Raw genomic sequence first — 21,636 nt, forward strand, 5'->3', positions numbered from 1 at the left:
TGCTTTCTGTGCAACTTTCACACTCCAATGAAAGCACTCTGCTTTTGTATTTTGCCCAAGGACACTTGGGCACTCAGACTGGAGCACCTAGTGATCAAACCAACAACTTCCTGATTAGCAGATGACCTGCTCTACCTCCTGAGCCACAGCCACCCACATGGTGATAACGGCCCAAGAAAATATCTGGCTTGGGGCCTATCACAGAGTCGTGACCCCTGTGAATGATTCATGGGACATTGTTAACAAACAACAAAAACATTCCTTTGAAAATGGTCAGGTAAAGGATTGGATTGAAAATTAGTGATTTATCATAACCTCTCAAGAAACCCTTTAATACAGGCTGAACTGTACAGTTTTAAGCCACTGCACAGAGGTATCAGAGGACTTTGTTACTTGGTGTTCTTCCACGCTTTTTTACAAACTATTATTACCAGAATAAAGGCAAACTGCCCCAAACCAAAAAAAATCAAAATACAAATAAATTGCACACACTAGGGAATCCAACAGTAATTTTGAACAAATCTTTATTCATGGACAATCATTCCTTATTACGATGAGAAAGTATGCCAACACACATACACGCATGTACAAGGAAAGTGGTTTGAATCATTCCTATGTTCGTAAGATGAGCGGTTACAGCAGAAAAATGATCAGTTAATTACAACACAAAAGTTTTTTTATTGCTCTTTTACAGCAACAGTTAAGCTCAACCATAACCCAGACCATTAGAATACACTTACAGGAAGTTACTACTATTTTACATGTAAAATATTTACATCGACAAAGCCTTAAAGAGGGGCACAAAAAAGCTCAGTTTACATTCTCATAGCACTTGACAGTTAAATCAATATTCAGCGAAAGAGGCTTGTGTTAAGGTTAATCAAATTTTCAGTCTGTGAGAGAGAGAAAGAGAGAGGCCATGTACAGTTCTCACATCGAACACCCGTTTTATAGTAAGACCTGAGCCAAAAAAAAAAAGCATAACATAGGGACCACAAACACAAGAGAACTTGATTCCAATTGAAATTTATCTTACAGATAATAGAGAGTGTATTATCAGTTGAATAACCAGCCTCCCACGTTGTTACAGCGTGAGCTGTAATTAGAATTAACACTCCCGCCTGGCTTAGGCAATCGTTTGAATTTGGAAAAATCAAAGTAGTTCCATGTTTATTTGCTTAGAAAATTGCCACCATCCATTATCAAGAGCTTTCTGCACATCCCTCTAGTTTGTGCTTTGAAATGAAGCCTCTGTAGTCTATCAGAATAATTGCGGTGGAGTGGCTTTATATGCCTCGTAAAATTAAATACGAGGAGACCGGCTATCAGTACGACTACTCAAAACAGCACAGGCAAGCTTATTAACAAGACACCATTACAAGATCTCTTTTACATTTCATATGTTCAATTTTCTGTACATAATAGAAGGCTGTGCCTTTTGTTCACACGCTGACAATCACACACGCACACACGCTTGAATAAAATCAACCAGAGGGGTGGGGAGAGGAGAAAAAAAGGCAGAGCGTTAACACTGCTGCCTTATGTTTTTTTGTGCAAGTAAGGAATTTCTGAAACTAAGTTTGTACTTTGCACAGCCCAGTTGTCCCATGTAACTATAGTTCTACCAATTAGATAAGAAATAAAGGTAAACCCCTTCACATGCAGCGGTTAGAAAATACAGTCATTAAAGTGAACCACTTGTAAGCAGTCACTGTGGATTTTAGTATCAAAATCAGTGAATCCTAAGGTGGTGTGTTCGTCTTTCAGTAAGAAAGCAGGAGAGCACAAGGGCTCAAAGTCCCAGCTAAAGCGGTTTTCGCACTCCTTGTGTTGTAAGAAGTTTAATATCTCACCTCAACAGTTTCCAGTGCGGTCTGAACAGAGAGACAGTATTTTTGCATGCTTCTAATGTATAACTGGACAAGTTTGAGGGCTGATCAGCCCCTGAGGTGCACTCTCTGTGCTTTGCAACCTCTACACCACCCCTTCAATGAAACTGGTGTCCAGGTGAACGATGAGCATTCTCAGGAAGGACATCTCCTTGCGGGTGTTCTCGAAGATGATCCGTGGGTCGTCGGACTGGCATCGGAGGCAGTTGGGAGCCATCACCATGGCCAGGTTGTTCACATCCATCTTGGTAATTGCGACATTGGATGGCTGAGCGAATACCTGGAGATAAAAGTGAAGGAAGGAGAGGAAAAGCAATCAGGAGGTGTGTGAACTGTCTGAACTTAAACCTACAGTCACTTATGCATGAGTCATATTCAATTATTTAAAAAGGTCAAATGCTCAATAGTTTTATTATATAATTACTTTATAAATCAATCAATGAGATTTTTAAGAGTTTACCAACACTCTGTTTTGCTAACTGGTTATTCCAAAGTGGGTCTTTTTCTATTAGCCCTGTGATAGACTGGTGACCTGTTCAGGGTGTACCCTGCCTCTCGCCCTACAGCTGAGATAGGATTCAGCAACTTGTAAATGTGTAGCATTGAACTAAGAGGAATATTTGTTTTTAAATGTATGATCAAGGACAAGCAAACTTGATTAAGAATGTGTAATTCACTGTAAATAATAAAAATGTTTACTATTAGGACGGTAAACAAACACTAGGTATGATTAACACTGTTCAAGAATTTATTCTTTTGTCTTGTTTTTTAATCTGGTGGACTACATTAAAAAGGTCTGCTCATGACAAAGTGCTCTGTAAGACGGCTCAATTAAGTCATCCTACACCTTTTAAGTCAATACTTTGTGTTCATTCTAGTTTTTGATTCATCATTGTTTTTGTTTTGTTCCTTTTACTTCTGCATTGCAGCTCTTTTTGAATGAGTGGTGCTTTCACTTACAGACAACTGTAACCACTCTTAAATGTTTATGTGACGTTCTCCCCCCCCGAGTTTTGTTATTAGTGTAAAGTTCAGTTTTAACTGATCTTTTGTTTTGAACAAAACATGTGTATATATAATCACAATGGTGTTGACTTACTACACCATGACTAAGGACCCTGCGTGACAAGATTATGAATCTGTCAGCTTATTGGTTACCTGCAGGAAGTGGATGAAGTAGCAGAGAACGAGCCGGTTGAGCTCAGGCAGAGATTGCACCACGGCAATGGCCGCCACTGGGTCATCGCAGTTAGTGACGCACTGCTTGTAGAAGTTCATGGGGATGAGGGGTTCTTCCAGCTCCCGATACCATAGCTTCATCAGAGAGGCTGAACGAGACATGACAAGAGATTTTATTTTAATAAAGAAAAACTTCAAGAAGAAAACAATCAAATACTTCAAATTTAAAAATCAGCGCTCACCAGGAACATTGGGGTCAGAGAGGTTCTCTGGAATCCTCCACTGGTCTACTTGGAGCTTCAGTGCATTTACTTCATCAATATCTCCAGGAACCCTGTGGATAAAAAGCAACCCTACAGTTACAACCAGCAGCCACAAGAGGGACCACTACTTCTACTCCGCACATTCTTCATTCCTCACGCACACCCAGTTGGCCTCAAATGTGGCCTGGTGACTCTTGCTTTGTTTGCTGTAGTTGCATGAAACAACACAAAAACAGAATAAGCAATATAACCAAACAACACCCTCCTCAGGAATTTCCCTATGTAGATGTTTCACAGAGAGAGATCTGCGTAAAGTATGTTTAGTGAAAAGCAAACGTTTTCTAAACAAGTCAAGATGCTACAGGATTGCATTTTGCTGGTGAAAACCCTACACAAACACTCGGCTGTGAAGCTCCCACGTGCTTGTAGGCTTAAGCTGTAATGTAAACACATATCATGAAGTATCAAATCAAAACAGTGCTTGTCCTGGGAGTGTTTTTTCTGCTGTCTGTTCTGTGTACTGTGCTCAAGGAGAGAGCGCTGAGAAATACGTGGCTAAAGGAGACCACACACATACGTTTAGATGCACTATACATACAACACAGTGTGCACATTGGTACATAAGATCCCCTTCTAATTTTCAACACTGCACAGTTGCTGCTCGAGTTGAGGCATGTCATTGACTGAGTTGGGTCTGTCTTACCTGAAGATGCCCTCTGTCTGAGCTCCGCCCAGAGCGAGAACGTACTGGGAAAGCTGAACCTGCACCCAGGGCAGTTTCCTGTCTGGGAAGAGTTCACTCTGCCGCTCCATCACCTCCTCCAGAGAACTGCCGAAAAGGGAGGGAGTGACAATAGCCCGTCTGCTGTGGTCGATCTCCTCCAAAGTGGGCTTACGTAGACCCTGGAGGGTGAGAAGGAAGCACAGGGGGAGGATTTACAACCTGGGTATATCAGGGGCCGTGATACTAATGATGGTTGTGTCTGCAGCTGTGCTACAATGACTGGGTCTGTGTTTATGTCTATACCTGTGACTGTAGGCATACCTGTAATTATGTTTCTCTCTGTGACGCTATCTAAGATGATTCACATCAGACCTTTAAAACTGATATGCCTGAACTTTTATCATGTGGAACTGAAACACCTTGATAGCTCTTTTTATTCTTCTAGCGTACCTTTTTGCCACCGGTGATTGCAACCTTCTGCAGCTTCCGGTGGCAGAACTTGGCATAGGTGCTGATGGGGAGGCCTGTGGGAGAAGGAACAATATGTAAACCCCTTAAGCGTCAGGCATTACTGAACACACAAAATAATAAATGATTGAAATTCTTTCCCAAGCTGTTTTTCCCCACTGATGTCACATAGAGTATCAAAGCAGGCACTGGTAATTGGAGAGACTTGTTGACAGTGTGATTCTGGCATATGGGGATTAAAGCAGGCCCGGCTAAACTGTCAGGCTGAGGGAAGATTTACTGCTGCTGAACAAAAGCTCAGAGTCAAGATCCAGCCCACACATCCAATGTTCAGGTGATTCATCAGCACACACAAGACATAAAAGCCTCTGGAGTGAATAAGAAGCACAGAGGCTTCCCGTATGCTACCTGCCCTAAAGCAGGGTCCAGATCTATTCTGGATGAGAAATGCCTAAAAGAAAAAGCTGATTCAAAAAGCACCTGATCTTCCTAGAAATTTTCTACACCTAGAGTTCACGAAAGAATAGAGCGCTGATTGTTCAGTCATTTTTTCAGCTTATAAAAAAAATATATCTACATATTTGTGTAGTGTGATAAATACTTAAACTCTGAAGCTCTAGTGCTGTATTCACACTTCGCTCTATCAAGAACCTTAATCAGGCCCAGACTGGACAAATTTACTGACAATAATTTAAAAAGTAACACTTTCCAGTGCATTCCCAAAAATCCCAAGAGTCTACAGATTTATAGCAAACAGGTGACTCCTATGCAAGTTTGCAACTTCTGCTAATCTGCCCACGTCTGACTATAATTATGTCTAATTAGCGAGATCATACCAATAATTTGCCCTTGATCTTGGCAAAGATTGGCTTTCCCCCCACCCCAAACAGTTCCCAACATTTACAGGAAGAAAAGCAAGAGTGTAGAGCCCCTGCACTGCAGTGAGAAGAAGGGGTTTAAACACTAGCGGTGGTCTATATTTACATCAGACTTGCTGGCATGAAAAACACAACACCCAGGCAACCAAAGCCCGGGAGAAATATGAGCTCATTAAGAGCTTGAGTGTACCGTACCAGGCTGAGAACGGCATGACACCTGTCTACACATAGACTGAAGGGAAACTTAACAACAACAAAAACAGAGTCATTAAAATAAAGAGAAGGCTTATGTCTCGTTTTCGTCATTATTTGCAAAATGCTCCTCCAAGTGCTGGCTGAAAACAGCCCTACTTCTGATCCCAAACGTGTAGATGTTTCCAAGGCCACACTAGGCCAGACCTCAGCTTTAGTTCCCATGTTGGACTCCCACACCTGCTGCTCACAGCTGCTTGTTGAGCTAGTCAAAACACAAAGTGCGTTCCAGCTCTGTAACCCGCCACACAAACAGCAGCTTTCTTCATACTGTTTTTCTGCTTGTTGGCGGTCATCGGGATTCTTTTTGGCCATTAGAGTTACTCAGCGAGGTTCAGTGGGCTTTCTCTTTGACCCATTAGTCAGCTTGAGGTTTTCCAGCGTAAAGCCCTGAGTCAGTGAAGTACAAAGCGTGTAGCCGCTGTTGTTGAAAAGATTGGGTTCCTCTCTGGTGACATCATCACCAGAGCTGGCAGTGTGGGTTGGTCTAATGAGGGCACGTGCTGATGAGTAGCTATCCACTTAAAAGGCCGTCTGACAAACAAGTGGCAGGGAGAGAGAGAGAGAGGCCGCTGATACGAATCACAGTGTGGCCAATTGTGTCCAGGGCCCCATGAAATTCTCATCCTACTGTTTTTCAGCTCAACTCTCTAAGAAGCCATTCATGGTGCCGGCAAGTACATCAGCATGTACTCGACCGACAAACTGCACAGTGCTGCATTTTCCATCCCACTCAGAGTGGTCACTCTGCAGGGACTGATATATTTGATTTGTAATGGCTTGCTCTGCTTGGACTCCAGACATGTTTTAAAGAGAGTAGAAAAACATCTTTAAACTTATTCCCCCGCCCTGTCCAAGAGATAACCATGACCAAGTGGGGAAAACTGTTTCAAAAAGTAATATGTTGGACTGAAAGGGACATAAACAAAAAAAAAATGTACCTTCTTCCTCCTCTGAATTCTGTTTTCGCTTCTTTCTGGACTTTGAATTCTTCTTAAGCTTTAGTTCCTGTTGTTCCAGTATGAATTGGGTCACTACGAAACACACACAATAGCAAAGGTCAAATAAATATCAGTTAGATAAAAACAGAGCCAGTAGTAAGATCACACCTCATCATACTACACTTGATCATTTGGACAAAACAGAAATATAATCCGAATGGGAAATAGAAGGGCAAGGAGGAACACATGAGAACTATTAAAAAAAAAACAGGAACTACTTTAATCAGACAACACAGGGAGGTACAGAAGAAAGAAAGGTGACCCACCCTGCTGCTCAGTCTGAGACTCACATTTCTTGTCGCTGGTTGGCTCCGTGTGTCTCTGTATGTAGCCTTCCAGGTAACAGCGGAACTTTGGGGAGGGGGCAAAGAAGGCCAAGCTGACGGCCATCAGCTCCCAGCCTGCTGCCAAACTTCTGGGGCTGGAGTTGCCTGTGGTTTGTCTCACCAACTGCACGTACAGTTCGTCCCGCAGCCCCGGCATGTCCCAGCACTTGGTAATGATAAGCAGGGCGCAGTGACGGCGGTCGAGACGTGAGGGCCTGTCTCCCATGTAAGCTTGGACGAGCTTGAACATCTCGCAGGCCTCCTTCCTGACAGCGCGATTGCTGGTGATGAGCATGGGCTTTTTGATGGACCCGCGGTTCCAAGACAGCATGTTGGCGATGGAGACCCGGCGCCGGAAGAGTCCCTGTGTGTGCATGTTGAGATGCTTGCTGGCCCAGTCCTCCATGCCAATGTCAGGAGGTGGGGGCTGCCGCAGGGTGGCGTAGGAGAGTTGGTAGGCAGACCCTCCTACTCTTCCACCCGCACCATCACCTCCTTCTGCGTTGTCGTGGTTGGTGGGGCGGTGGGGGCCCAGGGAAGCAGTCCGTCCATCCACCATGCCTTTCTTTCTGCTCTCCAACTGAGCCTGCAGCTCTAGGGTGCTGGCCTGCAGGGAGGACACGAGGTGGACATGGGACAGAGGAAGTAAAGGAGAGAGGATGTGAGGCAAGAGTGCAGCAAATATGCAAACTGTGTGCATGCAGCTGCAGCCTTTGAGAGGCAGGCTGCTTTCTGCCTACTATGCTCGGCTCTGCAGTGCTGGGACTCGAGGGGGGACTGTTGCAGGACTGGCACATTTATTCCCTAATGCCAGCAAAGAACTGAAACAGGAAGAAATCTCCACAAATCCTTATGAACCCTGTCCTGAACAGTAGGTGAGCACGTAGTGGCACCAAAAAACAAACAAAAAAATAATCTTTTTTTAACACTAACCGAGTTACATCTATGCTCTGCACAAGACTTCCCTGTGATCCCTGAGGTTGAGTTCGTGGCCATGTAAATGTGAAAGGAGCACCTTGGCTCTCTTAATACAGGAATCCAGTAACCGACGCATATCCCCCAAACAGCCAAGAACAACACAAACCCTGAGCCAAAATCAAAGCTCAGATTTACTAATGGGACCTAAAAAGCATTGACATGTCTTTAACGAGACCCTGCGGTACTATGGAAGTGATGAGTGCCAGACAAGCTGGGTTTCAGATTTTTGTTTCTCAGTCAAATAAAGCAGGTCTGTGATTTGGCTTTAAAAGGAATCCACTACAGCTTTAAAATAGTACTAGATGAAATGAACAAATTGAATGCTTGATGAAGTAGAGAATACATTTTACTATGTAAAAGACTCATTTTAGTAAATTAAACTGTTTAGTTAACAGACGGATCAGTACAAGGAACAGTGGGAACAGAAAAGGATTGTTTCTGTAAAAATTGTTCCAGTGCATTCTTTGAAAAGAAAAGAACTCTAGCACTACATTTTCTAGAGTAGAGTTTTTGTAATTACACATAACCAGCTATAATCTGTGAGTGACATAACAGCAGGTCTGAAGAACATTCCAGGACAGACTTAGGGGGCCTTGGCTGTTGTCAAGCAGACTATAGCTACAGTGGTACCAATAAGCCGTGGTACCAGTCCGCCTCGTAACTCCTTGCCAAACATGGGCCATATGGGCCACAGTGGCTCTCCTTCCTGACCAAGGGAAGCCATGTCCTGAATCTTTCTGGCCTGGCATGGGCCCCAGATGCCCAAGCACAGAGCTGGCATGTGAGTATACAGTACCTGCAGGGCAGGGCAGATGGACGGTGGTAAGAGGATGACAGCTATTGCTGGGATTGTGGCCATTATTGTCAGTGGTGCTCAGCCTGCTCACTGTCAAATGTCCTGGGGACATTTAGGCACTCAAGACTGGAATGTAAGAGGCATTACTCACAAAATCCTCTAATTTCTTCTCAAAGAAACAGATTAGGCCTATTGTTTTCATCCCAGACGCAACCGCTGCATCAAACATTAATCACTGTGGGTTGCAGAGGCGAACTTAAACGGCTTTATATAGAGATTTTAACATTTACGGATGCATGAGGTGTGTGCCTGTTGATTAGAAGAAGCAGACCTTGGAACTGGCTGCTATGCTACTTACATTAGTCCAAATAGAGGTCAGAAATTTGTTTTTCCATTTTCACAGCAATTTTTTATGGATACCTTTTAATAAGCCATAAGACCTCATAATAAAAAAAAAAACCCAAATTATGTTTAAAAAAAAATATAACTGGACCTAATAGTAAAGAAGAATATTACTGCAAAATATTGTCTGTCACTCACAGCTCTCACAGAACATACAAACTTGATGATATAAAAGCAGCAGCTAAATATTCATTTGACAGTGAAACTGATTTATTTTTCCTCCTAAGATATTGATTCTCGACAAATATCAGTAACCAGCGCTCAAACTGAACAAAGCTTAATCCAAGCACACCTGCTGAGGAAAACAGACCACACAAAAACAGTTGATCTCTTAATCAAACAGGAAAGTATCAAAACACTGGATAAGAGCCCTTATCTTACAATCGTAAGTAGTTGTTTGAAACAAAATAAACTTTTTGCTGTTTGCGTCACTCATTCACCAACCCACCCACAGACCCACAAATACACACAGAAACATAAGGGGGTTACCTGGGAGGGTGGTCCTGGGGTCTCTGGTGACGACAGGCTGGCCTGGCTATTGACACTCAACTCCAAGGTATCCACCTTTTCATAAGTTCTTTTCTGCCTCCCTGGCATTTCCAGAGGAGTCAGGGCTGGGTTGTCACAGGTACTTGCCCCTTTCATTGTCCGGGGGCCTCCAGTGAGGTCCTCTCGAGATGCGCACCTTCCTGCCGACCCCCGTCCCCCTCCTCCTCCGTACCACCTAAGTGAGTCTGCGGGGGAGCGTGTCCGAGCTACAACAACCCTCTCCCCCATCTCTGGATCCAGCCCTGCTCTCACCTCTCTCATTGTGTTGGAGCGACTTACCACCTCCCTCATTTCGGCCATCAACCTCTCATTGAGGGCGCACAGCTCCCCACTGCTGCCTACTGACCCTGGCCTACCTCCTGCACCACCACCGGCTCCCACCCTTCTCCTGCTCTTTCGCCTGAGACTCGGGGAGGGGCCAGTGGAGTAACCAGAGTCTTGATAGTTTGCTGTGGCCTGCGGGGTCGAGGAGGGGAAGTCCTGAGAGGCCTGGCTGCTCTGCCTGCTGTGCCGAGCCTCCATGGCGCGCTGCACAGTGGCCTCCAGGACCCGCCAGCTTTGTTTCTTGTCCAGTGAACTTGGGCCTGGCGTTCCTGGTTCCCTGTCCCTTAACTGACCTCGACCCTGCTGTAAAGAGTGAGTGTGGGGATGTGGATACGGTTGAGGCTGCGTCAATACAGGGTCTTGCCTGGAGGTAGGTGAAGGGGAACGCGTGGGCACAGGAGAGCTGGATAGAAGCCCCTGTTTGGGGTCCACGTTGACCATGTGCTTGATACACTCCAGGCCAGCTGGGCTGTAGTCGGAAGCAGAAGGATTTCTCTTGTGTCTGGACCCTGGATGAGATGAAGCAGGTTGCTGGAGGAGTCTGGGTTTCTGGAGACTATGGGTAGGTGTCAAACGAGACAGAAGTTGTCCATTGTACAAGTGTGCCCCCTCCACCTCCATGTCTGTGGGGGGTTCATCATATATAGGGCACTCCGAAACTGGCTCATCATAGATTGGAGCAGTGCAGCCATAATGGGGAGAGACGGGGCGTGGTGTGCTCGTCTGTGACCTGTGAAGGAGTGGACTGGGATGGCTACTGTCTGACGTCACCAAACAAAAGCTGCCGTTGCTGGCTTTTCTCAGGTGATGGGCCTGACGTGTGTCACCTGTCATTTTGCCGGAAGGGGCTGTTTTATATCCCTGTGCAGAGCTGAACTGTCCCCCTTGGGCCTTGTTGCAGGAGGTGTGGAGGGTGAAGGTATTGGCTTTATTTTGCTGGAGGTTTTGCTGGATTGCTGGGTTGGGCTGGGTGCGGCTCATGCTGTTCACCTTCACCAACATGGCTGCCTTAGAACCAGGTGCTGGCTGCCATCTTTGAGAAGTATCCCTGAAAAGGGGAAAACATGCACACAATGAGATCAGACAAATAATCAAGTCTAAATATAAACCCAAACATCAAGAGGCAGTAAAAATCATGTAATCATATGTATGCAGTCATACAGCCACTGGCTAGGTTTCCTCTACTCTGAAATATTCACTGCTGACAGGGCTGGGGAAAAAAATCTGCAGCAATCCACACATTCTTCTCCAAACATTTCACTGACCTCCAAATACTTAACTCCATTTTTAGTCTGGCAGTCATAATAGCCATGCCAAAGCATGAGAGAATAACTTTAGTGTGTGTTGTAGCTAAAGAGGCTAAAAATAATGACTCTCTGAACATATTTCACTGAAACACATCCATTCCTCCTCACGCTTGTCTCAGATGTCTGGAGAACATAGTAAGTTCAGTTATGTGTAATATTTGATATTTTTAAGGATTGAAAAACATTTGAAACACTAGAAAAGCAACTGTGACCATGGGAAAAGAGGTTGATCTGAGAAAAGTCAGGATTGCAGCAGTGGGCAGATGATATCTTGACTCGGGTTCAAAGTGCAACTTACTTAAAGTTGAACTTGGCTGAGAGGCCAGGCTAACTTATAAACCAATGACCCACTGCTAATCCCAGCAATGTAAAACAATCTGCCATCAATCTGGTCACACTGTTCTGGTCTGCTGCTGCCTCATAATCTTCCACAGTAATCAGGACTTTTCATTCCACAGTTGATCAGAAACTTGCCCTCTTAAACCAGTGAGCGTCTAAAGCCGGCACTGTTGCACATACATGCATGCTTGGACACAGACGGTGCCTGGTCCGAGGAAGTCATGTGTAGCAACACTAAACAAACAAGCTCAGAGTATCTTCTTGCTTAATCAATGTTCAAAGAGGTAAATAAGTTTAAAGGTAGGCAAAGAACACTTACCCTCCTTTCCTTTAATCACTACTTAAGATTCAGCGGGGTAATTGATTACATCAAAGCTAATCGCCTTATGTCCCGGTAAATCCAACACAAACGCAGATCAGTGGAGAGACAAAACCAATGTTCAATGGCTTCCCTTTTCCAAGTGTACTGGGACTCAGAAGAAAGTCTGGCTGTAACGGCAGGAAGAGGACGCAGAGGGAGGAGAGAAAGAGGCAGAGGGACCCCCCCCCTCTCCACCCCACAACTCTGGAACAATACTTAAACGATTCCCCTGAGGTCCTCCAGCCAACGGCAAACTTCCTTTAGTTCTCCTAGCTACAGCTCAGTCCTCTCTCTCTTTAGACCCTGTGCCACCCTCCTCTATAGTGTGAGTCACACCATCTCAGCCTTTTGAATATAAACTTGTTTTCATCTTTGACCAGTCCCACAGACTCACCATGCGTGCAGAGCCTGTAAACAGCTGGGACTCAGCCACCTGGCCCCAGTGTCTGCCCCCCACGACCCAAGCACTGACGGAGGGAACGCCACAAGATCTCTGCATTCCCAAAAACAATCGAGACCCTTTACAGCCTAAATAAAAGACTCACAGACAGACACGTGTGAAGACGAGCTCTGATGGATGAGAATCACCCCACACCACCCAGTGGTGACAAGGTGACAGCTGTAAACATGTGAAACCCCTGTGTGTGCTCTTTGAAACAGTCCGTGTTTTCTCACTCTGGGGGAGGTGACACAAAAATGATTGCCACCTCAGTACGTGACACACAGGTGACGGTTTAGCACTGGTATGCTGTAGCAACACCTCTCACACATGAAACAGAGCTTTTAATCACAACTGGTCTTCGTATATACACCAGTCTAAAACATTAATCTGTCTTCTGTATTCCTTCTGGGAGAGTCACAAACTTAATGAGGATTGACTCTGACATAGTAGTGACCACTACTTCCTGCCTGGGGAGGTTTGGAGAGAGGGTTTCTCCATATACAATACAAACAGGAAATGCCTAATGCAATGTTCACATGCTGTGCCAAGGCCGGAAGAGGGCTTATAAAGACTTTCTAATACGTCTGACTTTATAGATGGAAACCAAATAATCTTTAGACCTAAGCAGCCCTGTACACTTTTCTTTATCTTCATGGTCAAAAGCCAACTTTATGTCAAATAAAATATTACCCTTTACTCCTGTATCCACACATTCAATAAAACACAACAACCTCTGATTAATTCAGCAGCATCCTTTCCCTTGTGGATTAAAACAACTGCCGACAGTTTGTAGAAGTGAACAACTGTCAAGATAAAAATAATAACAACAAAAATAAAAGCGAAACCTATCAGTTCTCTTGGCTAAGCTCTTCTTTCTTTTTTATTTGCCTGCTATTGTTCCACCCAGGCTCAGAAAAGGTGTAGTACATGCATCGTGTGCTGCCCTGGCGCATTATGTTAGATGCCAACAGGGTTCGGTGCGACAACCATCAAGTTCGTGCGGAGGCTCAAACTCCAATAGAAAAGCTGTACAGTGCTTTCCATCTCTGTTTAAAACCCTTAATCTCATTACACAACTCCAGCATTTGCATATCAAAACAGCTCTAGTGAGCTAAAGTATGAATATGACATCTGAACCAAATGAAAGACAAACACAGTAAAATTGTGAGAAACTACAACAGCAACAACTGGCTTAAATGGGAAGACTTTTGCTGGTGATGGCTGAGGGTTGAACAGACCAAGAGAGAATAGTGTGAGCATGTGTAAATGAGAAGGGGTGGGGATTAGTCGTGGGAGAGTGCAGCAAGGGAATGAGCGGGAAGGCTAGAATTCCTCAGGGCTCATTTAGGGGCCTTTGTGGCATTGTGGGGGAGCCTAACACAATGCATGGCTGTGCCATCGTCAGGGAAACGCCTCTGTCAACGACAGCCATTGAGATCAAGAAAGGGGAAGACAACGACCCATCTTCCACCTCTAGTCATTCGGGCTCTTACGTAACACTAAACAGGCCTGGACCTCATTTGAACAACAATCAAAGTTGTTTAAAAAGGGTGTGTTGCCTGCTGGTAGCCTGCTGGTCAGGTGTTTACTGAACATTAGCTGCAGGAGGGGATTATGCACAGCAATTTATCACAGTTGTTAGAAAGACATTATAATCATCATTGGGAGTGTAAGAGCTCTCTAGATTTATTAGAATCTACCAGTGTTTGCAAACAGGGAATTTCCATTTCAGCTACGTCATGGGCACAAAAGATAGCTGCATGCGACGCATGTTAACACATGAATAGCATACTGAATGCATTTGAAAGCCTTTCCATCAGTTAGCATGTGAGACTTACAAGAAGACAGAGATATGTAAAATAACACAAGGTTATTTTATTCTGCCTTTGTGAAAACAACTGCATAATCTGACCTGGGAAACAAATCAGCAAATTTGAATGAGTGAAGCAGCTCTTTTGCCTCCCCCATATACACAGTCCAAGACACCCCTGTCACGTTTCTGAATACTAACATTTGTCCCTGTGATCTTCTGTGCTGCTACGGGAACACAGCTGTCAGGAGATCCATTTCTCTTTTCTTTTAAACATAGACTAACAGTTGTTGGAAAAGCCATCAGCTGAGTCATTTTGCCGGATATGGATTTGGAAGTTCTTATATTCCTCCTGAGAATAGTGGGGGTCTGAAAAGCACGGGTTATTATTAACATTGGCTGGACAGGAAGAGGAAATGAGGTCGCACAGGCCAAGCTTCTGCTACACAAACACCTCGGAGCACAGACCAATGGGATCACTGCGATCTGCGTGGAGGAAGGAAACTAAAAAGACAAAGATTCGCAAAGGACAATGCTGTATCCACTACGTCAGGGTTCAAAGCTCATTCTACGTCCCGCTTGTGAATAGCCCATCATATAAAAAAATAATTAAATTAACACACATGAAGAGCAAAGCTTTAAGCATTTCACTTCCTACAAGATACCTTGAGAGAGCCCAGTTGTCCTGAAACAGCTGAAGTGACGCACGTCCCTACTATGAACCAAGACGCCTACCAGCTGTGTCCATCTGTGGCTCTCGAAGCCTGAACTAATGGGGAGTGCCGGGATAGGTCAAAGGACAACCACTAGATTCGTTCTGAGGGGAAAGTGTAAGGCCAAACCCAAGTAAATTCCAGAGAGACTCGCCCCAGGAATTTGAAAGTATATCTGCGACTCCTTTTCTGAGGAGTCAAATTATAGCACAGCGTGTATGACATTATTAAAACAGCTGCCTGTTCACGCATCTAAACACACACACAGACCCTTTCATAGTCAGTCTCTAACAGTAAAAGATCAGAGTGATAAAATAAAGTACTATAGTGGAAACTCTTTAAGCAAAAAACCCAACAACCCATCTTTGATATTTCAAGTCATCTGAGAATCTGAGATAGTCAGAATTATGCCTCAAGCAGCTCACATGTGCTGCCTTGAGTTCTTTATGAAAACAGTCAAAATATACCATCACAGAACCCGAGAGGAAAGTTAACATAAAGGAAGGCTTCAATGATATCTCAAACAGAGCAAGAGAGACTTTTGTCTGTGTCAGCGAGACACACAAGGCTAGCTCTGTGATTTAGTTCAAGAAAGCCATAAATGTATGGAAAACACAGAAGGAAACCGTAAGAGAACGAGCGTAGAATAAAACTAAACAAGCACCCTGTCGATGCTAACCAGACCAAAGTACAGGATTACAAGTTCAACCTTTTTCCCCACAGTATTACTTTTATGTAGATGTGGGGAAAAAAGAGAGAAAACCTTTATTGTTACAGGCAGACTTACAACACCATCTGCAAAAATCTTTTAAAAAAAAGAGCTTACCACACCACGAGTGTAGAGATGAAACAAGTCTGTCCAGTATGTATGTTGTGGCTACATCCTCACAGTGGCAGGAGATGAAAAGCATAAGGAGCTTCTGCTCTGGCAGTCAACAGGCACACAATGTGTGACTCATTAAAAAACTTAAAAACGTTATCGACCCTATAAGACGTCTCCTCATTTCCTAAATAAACCCACTGGTGATTTCTCCCACATGATTCACTGCCAGTGAGTCACAACTATATGAGGGGAAGCCGGTTGTGCTTTTAGCCTTTTTATGCTTTTGCTTTTGAGTGTGTGGTTAATTTTGAAAAAATCCCTTTCAACAAATTCCCAACACAAAGTGAAAGAGAAATTTAAAGAAAACGTTTCCAGTTCTGTTTTTCACTTCTCATCAGTTCATGGGGAATATTTTTAAAAGTTGGTCCCCTGGCTTCCTGAAAATAAATCAGACTACAAGAAACCCAACATCCCTTTAAGTAAAGTCAGTGCACACTCGTAAAAGCAGCTGTGCCGACTCCTCTTTGATGTGTAGAAGCTTTGGTATAAGCTTGAACATAACTGCGTACACTCTGGTACTCAGATAGAAAATGGCATTTTTCTGCATCTTCACAAATCCAAAGCAAGGAAAGGCGACTTTTAAGTGTCTAATGTCAACGTGACATGCTTTGACTGAATTGCTGGTGCACCGCTATATCATTACAGGGCTAAATGAGAGGGCACATTCAAGTTATTGGGCGTTCTTCTCTAGTCAGCATACCTACACTTCCAGCTCAGAGAAAGCATTCAGTTGACTGAGGGGATAGCGGGGTTTTAAGAGAAAGCCTTTGTTCCTATTAGTGGTCTATTATACACCCCAGGGTGGCACGAGAGGCAAAAGAGTGCTGCGACCCTGATGTGAACCACCTCGGTTCATTTCTGGGTTGTCTGGCTGTCACGTGTCCTCTGCAGACTTATAACATCTTCCCAGCCTCAGCAGGTCTCCTCCATGGAGGGAGCCCACACACATACACTCAGGTCACACACACTTTCTAGAGTCAAATCTCCCACACATGTTACCTGGTTAATGACAGCACAGACCTGCACATGCATTAAACAGCTAAGTGAAATTCAAGACAGATGTTTTAAGCCATCTGGTATATGACACCTTTGTCTGCTGCATCATGAAAAGAGATCAGTTAGTCACGCCTTCCTGGCCATAACTGAAAGTAGTTGGCATGTTTATCTCTGAAGAGCTCGGTACTTCCCAGATGAGCTCTAGACTAAAACACTTTTAAAAAAAAATTCCCATGACATGTGATAAGACTCGGCCAATGAGTAACAAATTGGGCACGCAGGTAGTTAGTTCATGTGCTTTCACTTCCTATGATCACAAACTAAGAAAAATACAGATATGAGCCACACAGTAAGAGGAAACTGTATCTATCAGGCTGGAATAATATTATAGTACAGGGTGTGTTGTTTGAAAACTTTGGAAACTATTTTGAACAGATTTATTAATAGCTTGAAACAAAAGCCCACCAGCAGTGGAAAAACTGGAACAGACCCATCTCTGCAATGTATAGCATTGTTTTCAAAGGTCAGAAGTGAATAAAAACCCTCTGAAAAAGAAGAAAACTATGATGCAAAAACAGACCTAACGCAATGAACGCAATGTCTTAGGAAAGTGACAAGTTGTGACAGGTAGGAGAATGGCAAGAAAGGGAGAAAAAAAAAAAGATGGGTGTTAGATAAACTAGCTAAGCTCAAACTTTGGGTTGCTCGTTTATGGTGAAAAACAATATTCAGATTTGTTCAATATGTGCGCCAACATTTAAAACAATTACCAATCCCTTTCAGAGGTTCATACATTTAATGAGCTTAAAAACATTACTTTTAAGAGCTTATTTCCTCAAACTTGAAAGAAAATTCATATGAAAATAAATGGAAAAAAGTTAAGAGACCAGCAGAGGAGATCTGTGATTGTGGACAGAAGCCACATTGTGAAAATAAATGTGGTACAATAATCACTTTATCTCAATTATCTTGTTTTCAAAATACTTGAAATCCAGGATAAAATTTCATGACATGACTCCAACCCAACTCAAACCACTGTGCCTCCCCCAACTCTTCTTCTCACACATTTCTTCCTGTCATTATTAATAAAGTGCACCGCTAATTGAAGACAAGCATCTCTCAGAGTTTGTTTTTATCCATTTTGAGTTGTCACATTCTACCCTCTTTGTGTCTTTTGTCGTGGTTTCTCATTACCTGCTAAGAGACACAGGCTGGTGAGCACGTGATGGGCCATATGGCTAAGTAGGGTATCAATCCCCAGTGAGCTAAAGACTCCTGATCCTAACTCGGCTGAACACAGCTGGCCAGTGTTTTAAGAAAGACAGAAAGGGTTCTGGGAAAGGTTGAATCACTGGGGCAGAGTGGGACCCTGTGAGGAGTTTTAACACTGCCCACACACAAAAAACAACGGGGCCGCCAGCACTGCCGTTCAGCAGCAGCGCTTAACTAATTAGTTTCCCCACCAGCTTTAATTACTCTTAAAGGGTCAAAGGAGCAAACTCCTGAAGGCAAAAGTATGGCAGAAGCAAAGCCTAGAACCACAGAAACCTGGCAGGGTCAACCTTGTTTACAAGCAGTTCGAATATAGTGGCTCTGCTTGTTATTAACCACAGACAACACTCTCTCACATGCCTCTCATGCATGCACGTAAGAGGCGTTACAGTCTATGATAACCAGGGGCTGAAATTTGTTTTAGGAAAATGAAATGAGGGCTGGGGCAGAGAGGAGCAGAGCGCAGTGGAGCAGGGTGGCGGTGAGCGCACAGAAGGACACTAAGATGGCCTCAGTGGCCATGTGCCAGGGGAAACAGAAGTGGCATGTGTGGAATCCAGCTTGGAGGGAAGAGACGGTGGTTTGGATGAGGCCACAAAGCAAAGCACATGATGGGGTCTCTGAATGACTTACTGTTAGGGCCCGTTCTGCACCAGTAACCCTAGCGTGAGGGGAAATGTCATGCTCTGTAATATAACTGACCATTTTCCCCATTTGGTAGCAATTTGCTGAAATGGCTGAGCATGGTTCACAGGCAATACTATGGAAACATGGGACATATGGAATGTTCAGATAAGTGAGAATGAAAACAAGAAAGCAGTTTGAGTCCAGCCCAAGTGGTCAACAGTCAAAATAATCCTGCAAGTTCTCATAGCATAACCGTTTGAAAGCCTTTACAATTGGGTATGGCACATGCACTGATGGCTATCACATTGCACCACTTTTCTCTAGGTAATATGAGCCGCTAATGATTAAGCACAATTCTCTTTCCAGACATGCTGTAGAAGGCTACTTAAGGTTTAGTCAGGCTTACCTCTGCGGGTCTTTACCACCATCTGTGCTGTGTTCGGTGCTGCTACCATCTCCCTGAGATCTGCTGTCTGCTGCCAGGTCCAGCTCAGGGTTGGCAGTTTCGTCGTTGGACTCCAAGGCTCGAGGGAGAGGGCTGTCCCTGTCCCGCTCAGGTAGAGGGGTGCAACGCCCCTGGCTCCCTACGCTGCTGACACTCCCTGAGGTCCCATGGTGGTGCCTATCCACACCCGCTCCAGGCTGCCTGGCCTCGCTGCATCGTTTCATGGCCTGCAGCTGGGAGAGGGGCACTATATCAGCTCCCTGGGGTCGATGCCAGACTGTGCGGCGTCCTGCGGAGTTGTAGTAGTAGAAGCGGCCACTGTGGGGGTCAAACAACTCCCACCACTGGTTGCCGTCTGCCTGGCGGACAGAAACACCAGGCGGAGGATCCCAGCCGCATTCGCCAGTGGTTAAATTCACATACATGCGCTCACCGGAGCGTGGCTCCAAGATCTCCACCCAATCACAGCTGAAAAGAAAAGAAACAAAAGCACAGAGAGAAAAGCTGTTATTAGATGCTTAAAATGGCAACAGATCACCTACAGGATATGAGGACATATTAGAGGCCACATGCCTGAGTACTAATCAACTCGACAAGCAGTAAACAACTCGCACTGTTTGACAGACGAGAGGCTCGAACCTGCCCACTTGTCCATATGGAGACTGTGTTAATGTCCCTGTTCCCTACATGCATCCATCTGTATGTGTGTGTTAGCGGTGATGTCATCTCTATGCAGTGGAGCGGCAAAAGCGATGGCGCAAATATGTATGTCCCGAGTAAGGAGACAGGTGGACATACTCAGTGAGGCACCAGGCACGGAGTCAGCAGGGCCCAAAGAGAACCATACGCTCCGAGTGCTACTAACGCAAAAACCACAAAGCTCAACTACAATCACAGACTGACAACAGCCAGCTCAGCACAACACACGCAGACAACGAAAACAGAGACAGTGCAGAGAAGAGGGAGGGGGCAGAGGCAGAGAGAGAGAGAGAATCAGAGTAAAAGACAGCCCTGTTTGCATAAAGTAATAAGGCAAAAGGGTACAGATTAAGAGGAAAACAGATTACATATGCAGAGACCCTGAACTGAATTTCAGTGAAATGACAGGACACTACGTTAACGAGTCGGACACTGAAATAGTATTAACATGCTACATTAAGGTTATGTGGTGTAGCTACAGTACCTACATAAAATCAGCGTCTATAAATAAGTCGGACCTTAGCTCGCTGTTTCTATATATCCAGGTCATGCAACTCTTTAGTGAGCTAGTTTATGTCTCCTTTGATCTAGTTCCCCAAAGGAGACCTTAACTGTGTCAGCAAATCCATGTGGGAACAGGAACGCTACAAACAGCCACGAGGAGACCGTTACCAAGGTTCAGCATCACAGTAAACGTCTAGACGAGAGCCAAAGGAAGGACTCAAAATAAACTCACAAGGCGCCCTTTTCTTCTTGTACTGAGCACTTGAGGGTCCTGGCAAGGTTAGGTCTTTTCTATTCTTTAGTGTCCCACCTAACACTAGTCTAGTATCTTTGAGAGCAAAGTATCAGTTGGGGAGGAATTAGTGTCACAACAATCTGGTAGAGGCTTGGATATTTTCCCAGCTTTCTTAGGATAGAAAAGCTTTTCTTCTCCCTGTCACGGTTGTTAGAGGTACGACTCCACCATCCAGGCTACCTGGGATGATCAGAGCAGGCAAGAAGCTTAGCAGGGATAAGACTGCCTACAATGTTCACCAAATATCCACATTTGCTTCAAGGCGCCTGCCAAAACAACCCTGTGTGCAACCCTGTCTCAGAAACAGAGACAGAGGAGCACGGTGCCAGGCAGCTCTGCCACATTTACAATGTCACCCAGTTGGCCGAAACTCACTGGGACGAACAGCTGTTCCCTGTTAACACTGATGTACCTGTTCATCAAGCATAACGTATCAATCACTCTCTTATGTGCTGCCAGAAGGAGCCACAGGCTCTTCATATCTTGATTTAACAACCAGGTAAACATAGAAAGGGCATGGAGAGACTATAGGAGCCTTCCACATACTGTCTTCCCATGTGTCCCAGTGCTTTATGCTGGGAAACCATCTGGTCCAATCCTTCACAGCAGTCAAGCAGCGCTAACCTTAGTCCACTCAACAAGCAGGTTCTATTTATACAGCATTTTAACTCTACCTGAGATCAGAGCAAGCAGAAACTCAAAAAAAGGGAAAAAGACACGACTGTATAGAGCAGGGAACTGACTACAGTGTGTCTCCCCACAACGAGACGCAAGTATTACAAAATTATTTTCTGAGCGATGAGATCCACAACACTTAATGGGCGGGAAGCCTTGCAAATAATGGGGGCATTCAAAGCAGAGGCCAAACAGTCAATACCACCCCACACATACCAGAGCCTTCATCCTTTCACTGC

At 44.5% G+C, this 21,636-nt stretch overlaps 1 protein-coding gene across 4 annotated transcripts in view; it reads right to left on the minus strand.

Moving 5' to 3' along the window:
• Positions 1 to 507: 507 nt before the first annotated feature.
• arhgap46a (Rho GTPase activating protein 46a) overlaps positions 508 to 21,636 on the minus strand; it is a 30,186-nt gene continuing 9,057 nt past the window's right edge. The window contains exons 1-10 of one of the 4 annotated variants that reach the window (XM_024802380.2): positions 19,798 to 19,881; positions 19,186 to 19,692; positions 9,646 to 11,077; positions 6,921 to 7,587; positions 6,595 to 6,687; positions 4,506 to 4,579; positions 4,035 to 4,234; positions 3,311 to 3,402; positions 3,048 to 3,217; positions 508 to 2,169 (exon numbers count right to left, since the gene is read on the minus strand). In XM_024802380.2, the coding sequence (XP_024658148.1) occupies positions 1,975 to 2,169; positions 3,048 to 3,217; positions 3,311 to 3,402; positions 4,035 to 4,234; positions 4,506 to 4,579; positions 6,595 to 6,687; positions 6,921 to 7,587; positions 9,646 to 11,077; positions 19,186 to 19,649 (3,387 nt within the window). In that variant the 5' untranslated portion in view covers positions 19,650 to 19,692; positions 19,798 to 19,881 and the 3' untranslated portion in view covers positions 508 to 1,974. Of the gene's footprint in view, positions 2,170 to 3,047; positions 3,218 to 3,310; positions 3,403 to 4,034; positions 4,235 to 4,505; positions 4,580 to 6,594; positions 6,688 to 6,920; positions 7,588 to 9,645; positions 11,078 to 11,994; positions 12,221 to 19,185; positions 19,693 to 19,797; positions 19,882 to 21,636 lie in introns of those variants that run through there. The other 3 variants (XM_004571884.6, XM_004571883.6, XM_023154727.3) reach the window with 3 other exon arrangements.

The sequence above is a fragment of the Maylandia zebra genome, linkage group LG5 (genome assembly GCF_041146795.1).
Source record: "Maylandia zebra isolate NMK-2024a linkage group LG5, Mzebra_GT3a, whole genome shotgun sequence".
NCBI lineage: Eukaryota > Metazoa > Chordata > Actinopteri > Cichliformes > Cichlidae > Maylandia > Maylandia zebra.